Genomic DNA, 10689 nt, shown 5'->3' with positions numbered 1-10689 from the left:
CTCAATTCGCCTTGAACATTCATCGTATATTGAAAATACATTCGAAAGGAGGCAATTAGCAGTTGTCATATTCTTCTCTTCGAGAATGGGCTGGATTTCGAACTGACAACGGAGGTAAAATACATTGGATATTGAAGGTTCCACTTTGATGGAGAATGGCCCAGTGCTCGAAGGGGACATGCAACCTTTTCCATGCGGAGACTTGAAAACGAGATTCGTTTTCCAATAATTTTTGAATTGATATTCAAGAGACAAAGGTTTATTGGGTAACCAAACGCACATATAAAAACATGCAGATGTACATGAAATATGAAAAAGTTCATCATTAGTAGCAGCGGCGGCATATTAAATCCAAATTGCAGTTGATTCAAATTGAAAAAAAAAATATATAAAAAAAATTTTTACAAACAATTTCCTATGCGAACAACAGCCAGCTAGCCAGCCAAGTATTTAGGAAGAATATTTGAGTGTAAGCAACCCTCAATGAACGAGAAATGAACAGGGGCTGCTGTGTAGTGGTGTTGTAAATGTTAATGCAGTAGCAGTTACAACAGCCATACACAAACGACAGCTGAAACGAGGAGATGCAGGCAGCTCAACTTACAAATTCACACACACACACACATACCTATGTGCATACGGATACATATTTATATGCCCAAGCCCTAGCCCTAGACAAAATATGAACGCTACACTTTGTAATGCTGAAAGCCACAGTGAATATTGCCTGAACGCCGCTTTACCCCATTTATGTACGAGTATAAGCGCGAGCGCGCAGCAACAACCTACAGCGTCTGCAAAAGCCAATGAACCTTTGCTTGACGAAGCCAAATGCAATGTGTGCCGGTGGTGGCACATAAAGATTAAAACAGGAAAGAACTCTAAGGATCAAATGATTTTGTAAAGATTTGAACGAATCAAAATGCGCGCTTCCCAGTTGACGTTAATCGCGCCGCACACACTCACACACTGCAATATGAGCTCCCAAAATAAACAAAAGCCAAACGTACGTCGCGTGTATTTTATAATTCGTATATGTGGAAATATGAAAATGGAAATTATGTAGCAGAAATGTAAGCATTTGAAATTACAGACGTCTTCCGTAAGATTTAGTTTTAAGGGACACCCTTAAAATTTATTTTGTCACAGCAAAATGTTGTAAATCTATTTAAAACTTGATAACCCTTCACTATTGTTTTTGTTGTTGGCTTAAAGCGGCATATTACAACTACCACTGTGGTGGTTGATGGATTTGCTTTCCTTTATGGTGGTGGCTAAGGCGCGCACGATATTCCTTTAAACACCGGCTAAGAAAAACCTGTAATATTAAGGCACAGGAAATTGTAATATCAACGCGGCACTGCAATGCCATTGTGCCAATGGATTAAAGTCCAAGTAATATGAAAAGTATAAAACGCATAACCAACCGGGGAAATAAGAAAAGCCTTATGCCTTACACAGAGCACACCAACAAGCAGCTGCACTCAAATACATGGGCACATCAATTAGGGAAATTTCTTTACAATTACAAAGCAAGTATTACAAATAATAATTTTCCATATTTTACTCACCATACAACTCCGAAAGCACCATAGCCAATTGGACGATCCGGCTGAACATCCTGTGGCACAGCGGGTGGCTGGTAATATGGTGCTGCAGCAGCTAAAATGGCACCTTGTGGGGCACCGCCAGCAGCTCCTCCTTGTACCAGTGACATTGATACGCTCATCGAAATATGCGAACGAGGACGCGACGTGGGTGCAGCGACGGGCACTACTGCCGTATGACTAAACTGTTTGGAGCTGGTGCTGGCGCTGGCGCTGGAGCTGATGTTAAACCGACTGATGTTGTTAGCGCTTATGCCACCAGTGCGACTATGAACACGACCGCTAATGTGATTATGACTATGATTGGGATTGGGATTGACCCTTATACCGTTTACGGTTTGCCTTTTGGGGCCAACAATGGCCGCCATTCAACAAATTGCCATACAATTAATGCAAATTTCCAACGGCAACAGTAAAAAACGAGCACGCGCGACACGTCAACGATTTGCGATAATGCGATTTAATGCGTTAAAATACTTGTAATTGATTTTTTATGCAATAAATTAATGGATAATGGATATTAATATTATATTTGATTTTATGAAATTTTTAATTTCTTTAATTATACTATATACACACAATTACTACTTTTGCTAATTAATATTTTTTGCAACACTTTGAAACTGACATTTACACGAACAAACACTGTGTTATTATTTTTATTTAATACATATCTACTAATCAAGAGATTACTTTTTACAAAAACTTTAACGGAGAGCAACGGCGTTTTTTTAGATTTATTGAAGCGTTGATTACATGCTGTAAAAAAAAAAGAAATTACATTATTTTTCGAAAGTTATCACTTGAACAGTGTAGGTATAGATGTATGTGTGTATGTATGTGTATATGTATGTATATGTAGAACATCATATTTTCATACGTAAGTAAGTAAATGTGCCACTTATCACTAATGTGCACGCACGCATCGATGAAACTGAATTTAATTAAGTTTAAAATGAATTTATTTTAAGGGGGGAAACCAGTTTAGATCGATCAAAAAATCGATTTTTTTTATTGCATAAATCGTTAGTATAACTACTCAAGAATATGTGGTCAAATTTTTAAAGCGAGATTCGCATTATTCCCGATTCTATGAGCACTTAAGTGACTGCCCGTCGGTTCCGCACCGTAGCACGCGTTAGTTAGAACGACGTTTTTCTAGAAACTACTTTGTTTGAATTAGTGGGAATTCTAACTTGAAAAGTTATCGACCAATCGTTCTAAAATTTTTCGGGATTTTTTCTGTATTCATTTCTAATCTATATGAACCCAATTCTGGGACTATATTATTATTTAAAATATATTTTTTTAAGCAAAATAGATGAAAAAATATGGTATAAAAAGACTACTTTGTGTTCAAGCGCCTCAAAAGCATGCAATTTTCAATATTTTTTACCACAATTAGGTTCATATTCTTAGGAAATATATTGTTAATGAAAAAAAAATGCTGTTGATTTCAGAGCTTCAAAAAAATTTATAAGTGACCTAAGAATATAAATAAAATATCCTCTAAACTTAAACAATTTCTGCTTATTCCTTCTTTGTTCAAAAAATTCTCGGAAAACACCAAAATTTTGGCCTCCTAAACCGGTTTCCCCCCTTAATATATGAACTCAAGAACTCAATAATGTAAACCGTAAGTAAAACAATAAAACCTGTATGCAATAATAGAAACGCGACATACCACGAAATTTTAACTATTTAAAAAAAAAAAATTTATTTGTATTTTTTTTTTTTTTTTTTTAATTTTTCAATTTTTTTTTTTAATTTTTAACTATTTTTTAATTTTTTATTTTTTTTTTTAATTTTTTGTTTTAAATTTTTTTTTTTTTTTTAATTTTTTGTTTTAATTTTTTTTTTTAATTTTTTATTTATTTAAAATTTTTTTTTTAATTTTTTGTTTTAAATTTTGGTTTTTCTTCTTTTAATTTTTTTTTTTCTTAAATATAGTTCATGCCGCAAAAAACTATACAGCTAAAGTGTCAAGCTTTGTACAAATTAAAAAAAAAAAAAATTAAGGAATATCAATCAAAATTTCAAACTTTAAGATCAGACTATAGTATACGTATGTACATCGCACAACTTCGCGATAAAATTCTGTCAGATAAAATTCTGTTGCATGCATTTTGCTTATGTCTCCCGGAAATAAGAACAACTTACGAAAAATTAGCAATCTATAGAGTTATCACGACTTTGCTGCAAGTTTTGTTAAGCAACAATATTTTTAAAAATTTGCATGAAAATCATATTTTATTAATAAAAAAATAAATAAATAATTGGCGTGTACACTTCTGTTAGGTGTTTGGCCGAGCTCCTCCTCCTATTTGTGGTGTGCGTCTTGATGTTGTTCCACAAATGGAGGGACCTACAGTTTCAAGCCGACTCCGAACGGCAGATATTTTTATGAGGAGCTTTTTCATGGCAGAAATACACTCGGAGGTTTGCCATTGCCTGCCGATATTTTATTAATTAGTATAGGATAATTGTTCCGGCTCTGGCGGCTAGGCGCTTGAGATTTCTAGGCGTGCACTTTGGAGGTAGCTTGAAGAAATTCTCCAGCCTAGATCCCTTTTCTCTCCTCCACTACATCAACAGCATTGGATGGCTGTAGACGGTTTTTTCTTCCCAAATTTTTTTTTACAGGTAATGGTCAACATTATGGTATCAAAGCATAATTGTAAGTATATGATTTTTTTTTAAGAAATGCCAAGTATTCTAATAATTTTCGTGCTGAACTCCCATTCCGTATTTAAAAAGCGAGACGACGTATACAAAATTTCTCCCCCAAAATCTGAGATTATAAAATAATCCTGGATTATTACGATACTTTTTACAGCCCTGTGTTATCCATTATTGTTTTTAGGAATATAAAGAGAGACGTCAAAGAAAAAACTAAATAAAACGTACGCCGTCAAAGGAAACAGGCTTGTAGACATAATTCTAATAAAATTTTTGTTAAGGGTGGTTTAGAGCGCGAAAACGTAGAGTATTTTCAGAACTATTTTTTTACAATAAAAACAAATAAAAACGATATTTACATTTTTTCGGCCTTATATTTAACTTCTTTGACATACAAAATGAAAAAAAAAATTATTTTTACTTTCACAATAAAAAAATGGAAAACGATATTGAAAGTTTTTTAGCCTTAAATTAAACTTCTTTCACATACAAAAATGAAAAAAAAATTAATTTTAATAATTCAAAAAATGGCGCTGAAGTTGGCCCTACCGAAAAATTGGTGTTGGACGGTGTTGCCCATTTTGGCTCTTCTATCTATCTAAAACACAAAAACAAAAAAAAAATATTAATCAGTAAGGGCTAAGCTATGTCCCGTACTATAATTAAAAAAAAAACAAAAAAAATTTACAAAATGGCGCGGTTGACACCCTAAAAATCGGGGTTTTTTCAGTTTTTTAATTAAAGAAAATACGAACTAATTGAAGTAATAATCTGATTCTAGTACGGGCGATAGTCATTGATGTTATGAACATATTAAAATTTCAGACGATACGGTTAATTCTTTTTTTTTTTTTTTGACAACACCAGACCCAAAAATAGTCGTTTCGAGTAAACGAGTTTAAAGTTTGAGATACAGGAGCGCGCGGTCCGCTCTCTACCTAGTTAATGGGCTGTAGAAGCTATAATATTTCAAATTTCCGCATGAAAATTTCACAGTATATTCTTAAGATACTTTCGAAATATCGAAAAAATATAAAATCGATTTTGTGAAATTTCTAGATCACCCTTTAAATATTATTAATTATGCACTCATATTACAGAAAAACTTGAAAAACTATGGACGTGTATCCATAAACGCTTTGTCCTCTTATTACTTATTATAAAATGTAATTACGAAATTCGCCTGTGCATTGCTGTCATAATATTTTGAAACCTCAGTAAATGTCGTTAACGGATTTGCTCCAACTGTTTATTATTAACAGCAAATTGCGCAGTTAAATTAACTATTAGGTTAGGTTAGGTTGAAGCGGTTGTCCATTGTAGAACACACTCAGGCTCATGGTCCATTGTGATGCCGCGTGGGGAACTAGCCCCTATCCCTCCTGAAACCAATGTGTGCTATTCAAAAATTTCGCAAGATATTTCATTTCGACAGAGCCGAGGTCTTCTAACACGTTGAAGAAATGTCCGCCCAAAATGGCGAGTCTATGTACGTCTGGATAGAGCAGGACAGTGACACAGAAGGTGGGGATCGTCTCTTCCTCTTCCTCGTCTAGACAACTTCTGCAGAAGTCATGTGTTTGCACACCCATTCTCTGGGCGTGTCTACCGATAAGGCAGTGTACCGTAATAACTGAAATCAGTGTGTTAAGGCTGTGCTCATCTCTTCCTAGTAGAAGTTCTGTGCGATTAGCATTGAGAGTCGGCCACATCTGTCGGGCTATTTTGCAAGTGCCTTCGTTACGCTATCTTTCATTCGCTACTCTTAGAATTTCCTCACGGATACGTAGTCTACATGTTTGCAAGGGTATACCTATATCGTTATCTATGTACTCATCAGTCAATTTGGTACCGATTTTCGCTAGTTCATCGCCTCTGCAGTTCCCCTCAATGTCGCAATAGCCAGGAACCCATGTTATCATTGGGTGAAATGACTCAGCCACCTCGTAAAGAGATGCGCGGCATTTCATGGCTACCTTGGAGGTTATCGACTGTTTTGTGAGGGATTTTATCGCCGCCTGGCTATCAGTGAAAATGTAGATATCATCCCCAGGTATCGTATAAAAAATAAATAAATAATTGGCGCGTACACTTCTGTTAGGTGTTTGGCCGAGCTCCTCCTCCTATTTGTGGTGTGCGTCTTGATGTTGTTCCACAAATGGAGGGACCTACAGTTTCAAGCCGACTCCGAACGGCAGATATTTCACACTCGGAGGTTTGCCATTGCCTGCCGAGGGGCGACCGCTATTAGAAAAATGTTTTTTTTTTTATTAATTTTGCCTTCACCGAGATTCGAACTAACGACCTCTCGGTAAATTCCGAATGGTAATCACGCACCAACCCATTCGGCTACGGCGGCCGCCGTATAACACTGTAAATTAACTATTCCTTGTCTTTTCTTCCTATCCTTAATTGTGAAACAAACCAAAAACTCCAAAATATTTCACCAAAGCAATTTCTATAAAAAAAAATCTTTCAAAATAGTATTGACAGCTGATTGTCAACTTTGCAGGTAATCTGCCAAATGTGGGTAGACTAGTTTCGTGGATTTATTGCTAATTACTGCATATGTGAACGTACTTTAATGTTGTACCAAGTACAGTACAATCGTGATAGTCCGACATTTCTTAATCCGACACGTTCGGTAATCCGACAACCTCATAACGTCTATGGATGCAATTGGCATTATTTTATTTTGATCAGTCGTAGCAGAGCAGCAGAGGGGGATTGTGTTTTGTTTCCCGGTCACAACGTATTTGTCATTAGATTTGAACGACGCCAGTTCTCTCGCGATTTCTGACGGTGTTGATGTGATTTTTTTCTGTCTTTTCGTGTCATTAAATGGAACCTTCGGTAGTCCGGAATATTTGATAATCCGACAACGACTCGGTCCCGTATGTGTCGGACTATCACGATTGGACTGTATGCATAATCAGACCTTAAGGCGAATCTGTACAAGGTGGTGTTGTTTCATCAACTGGTTGGTGGCTGATTGTCAAACGAGAGAGTATTTGCGTTTACTTTAACTCTTCTTCTTCGGATGAAATATTAAAAAGGTTCGTTTTCAAGGTTGAATGTTAAACCGCCTGATGATTGTATTTATCTAATCGATATCACCTTGCATAGATTCGCCTTGGCATAAACATTTACAGTTACATTTTTATTTCGTCGCAACTCTGCTTTAAGTAAGAACGGATAAATGCACATGATTTTTATAATTTTTTTTTTTCGCCTTATATGGTGATATTTTGAAATTATATAATTCAGATTTCTTTGGCGCCATTTTAATTATTGTTTGTGTTACAGAGAACTGCCTTTAGCACAAAATTAATATTTATTCATTTATTTAGCAACATTTGTAATAGAGGTGAGCAAATACCTGACAAACATTTTTTAATTGAAATCTTATGTGCTGAAAGACCCACGCAGAAAAGATCTCTGCTATAAACGTCACGCTTGAGATGTATTTGGCATGCACGCTAGTGGAGACAGCGAATCAGGTGGAAAGTAAGGCGAGTCCACAAAAGGATAACAAAATTTATATAAACAAAATTTTAATGTCAAAATTTCAAACCGAATATAAGCAAATGAAGCAACAACCAAAAAACATCACTGACACTCAAACTATCAAATCGCAAAAACAAAAACAAATCAGTTGATATGGAATATAATACGCCTTGGAGCAGCGCATACAAGCCGCATTTATTAAAAGTGGTGGCACTAGACCAACAACAAAGTTTTGTACATTTGTTTGTCAAAGCAAAGTATTGGCAAAGTAGAAAACAAAGAATTAATTCGACTTGTTTCATTCTGTGCTGACAGCCACATGAACACGGCGAAACAAAAAAAACATATCAGCTGATTTACCGATACCACCTTTAATAGATTCGCCTTGAGCGCATATGAAAATTTCGTTTTGCTTAATATCAGAGCTACCATTCGCACCGAACGTTATCAATCGTCCTTAAAGGGATTAAAGCGCAAAATAGAGGCGATATAACCATAACTACATAAATCTGCTGGTCGAATCTATCTATGGGCAACACTGCAATCGATTAGAGGTGACGTACGATAATGTCGTAGTCATAAATGTAACCGTGCAGACCATAAAGAAATTCTTTATTTGTGAAATTTGCCAACTCTCTGTTCAAAAAATGCCTACTTTGCAGCAAAACCACTAATGGTATTTTCTTTGTCTCGCAATAATGTCGCATTTATTCTACTTTGAGTCAGAGTTGTAAAATCTTCGTTTGATTTTCTTTGCATAGTTATTGTGTAGGTTTTCTTGCCCAAACTGTTGTACTCAAAGCAGGTAAATGTGTGACATTTCCATCCCGCTACAAAGAGTGAGGGTGAGCGCTGTTCATCTGATTTTTGTTTATCTGTGTAGACAAATTCGTAAAAAAAATAGTTGTAGGAAAACTCCAATTGTTACAAAAATATGAAGTTAATCGTTCTATTTCAATATATATAAACATATATGTATATATATATAACTATGAGATTTATTTATATATTTGGTTATAGAGAACACAGATCCAATCAATATTCTCTCCATACCTTTTAGGGCAAATCTTATAGAAATGTCACATTTTCCGAAACCGATAAATATTTTTCAATTTATAATTTACTTTTACTATCATTTGACTAACCCCTGGTAGCTAGTGCAATTGCACTAGAATAATCTATAATTTTAATTATATTTTAATAAGTAAATAATAATAATAAGATTTGGTTACATGAAGTAGATGCACAATTTGCGGAAGCTTTAAAAATTTCTTGTTCCACTCTCAAGTGAATTACCACACATTTTCAGAGGACGTATGACAATATTTTCGCAATGTCAGCAAATAATGAGGATACAATAAAATGCTAGAAGTTAGGCGTCTTGGCATCACACATGCAATCACATGCAGATAATTAAAAAAGCCGCAAACTTTACTGATATATCACATAATTAGTTGAAACGAAAATTCTCAAATTGAGAAATATTGAGTTCAGGCAAAAAATAAACAAAACTCACCTTTGAAAACGCTAGGCTTGCAATGGCATTGAGTGCGGAAGCCGCAAAATTCCTTTCTTTCACAAATTTGCAATGGATAGTGCGCTGTTTTAAGCTGACTGATGACAATTGCGAATTCCGCTTACAAATTATAAATTTACAATATTTTTTTCTTAATTCTTTGTTGTAGTTATTTAAACCCAAATAAATGGCATGTAAACACATGTACATACATATATATGTATGCACTACGGAAGCTGAACAGGCGAGAGGCGTTCCACGTTTCCAGGTACGGCAAGTAAATTAATGGCTGTTTAACTGAAGTTAGGGCAGTTGTTAGACGGTGTGCAGGCAAGCATTAAACATTTTGTGGGGCCAACAACAATAATAGATAAGCCTCGACTAGCGCATTTCTCTGGTTTGTTTCACGTTCTTCCGCTTTCCACTAATTTTTTCCAGCTTACTTGTATTAATACGTTTTTCTTTACTTTTTTTTCTTCTTGCTAACAAACAATATCTCTTTTTACTCTGTCTCACTTTTTTGTTTACATGATTAATTTAATTTTTATTTCTTCACTATTAGCTCCAACGTTACTTTGTTAACATTAGAGTTTTTTTTTATTATTAATTTATTAACCACATTAATTTTGACGATTATATTTTACGAACACCAAGAGTGAGGGGACAGAAAACATTGGAAAACCAGCCGCGAATAAAATCTTAATTGCTTTTTGTTAGATTCTCACACACTTTGCATTTACACCAATTTTCTGCGGGTTCTTTGCTTCAATTCTTGTTAAATTTTTTTTTGGTTGTTTTTCAAATTTTATGCACTGCACGCAATAAAACTGAATTGCAATGAATTTTCTGCTCATTCGTGAAAACCAATTGATTTTACAAGTGAAAATGCTTTTGTTTGCCTCTTGCAGAAAAATAAGTACACAAATTTTTTGTGGAATTTTACTACACGCCGCACTGGCAACCAATTCACTCACCGTTTTTTTTACGATTGCAGCCACCCTTTTTGTCGATGAACAGCGAAGAGAGTCGAAAAGCAAACGAACATGTTGGAACGCCTTGGAAAACTGTGACAACGTGTTGTAGTATTGTCGAACATGTGTCATGGAAATGTCAAAATTTCCAGTGTATGTTCTAATTAGCAATGCAGGGTTGCACTTGACTTGACAGTTGGCAGAGGGTTGACCACTGCTAGTTGTACCAAATAAAGGGGTGGCACTAGACCAACAACAATGTTTTGTACGTTTGATTGTCACGGCAAAGTATTGGAAAAGTAGAAAACAAAAAATTAATTCGCCTTGTTTTATTCTGTGCTGACAGCCACAGGGACACAGCGAAAAAAAAACAAATCAGCTGATTTACCAACACTACCTTTAATAGATT

General features: G+C 35.2%; 1 protein-coding gene across 1 annotated transcript; it reads right to left on the bottom strand.

Annotated features, from left to right (window-relative positions):
- Window positions 1-410: 410 nt before the first annotated feature.
- On the bottom strand, window positions 411-10322 carry LOC128860253 (serine/threonine kinase NLK-like). Its single transcript, XM_054097645.1, has 2 exons — window positions 9310-10322; window positions 411-2366 (listed from the first exon to the last, which is right to left on the bottom strand). Exon 2 carries the CDS (start codon window positions 1973-1975, stop codon window positions 1568-1570), a length of 408 nt encoding a protein of 135 aa, XP_053953620.1. The 5' UTR covers window positions 1976-2366; window positions 9310-10322; the 3' UTR covers window positions 411-1567.
- Between the last annotated feature and the right edge of the window lie 367 nt (window positions 10323-10689).

Source organism: Anastrepha ludens, chromosome 4, assembly GCF_028408465.1.
Source record: "Anastrepha ludens isolate Willacy chromosome 4, idAnaLude1.1, whole genome shotgun sequence".
Classification (NCBI taxonomy): Eukaryota; Metazoa; Arthropoda; class Insecta; order Diptera; family Tephritidae; genus Anastrepha; species Anastrepha ludens.
The sequence above is the reverse complement of the archived record's forward strand: the minus strand, read 5'-3'. Positions and strand labels throughout refer to the sequence as shown.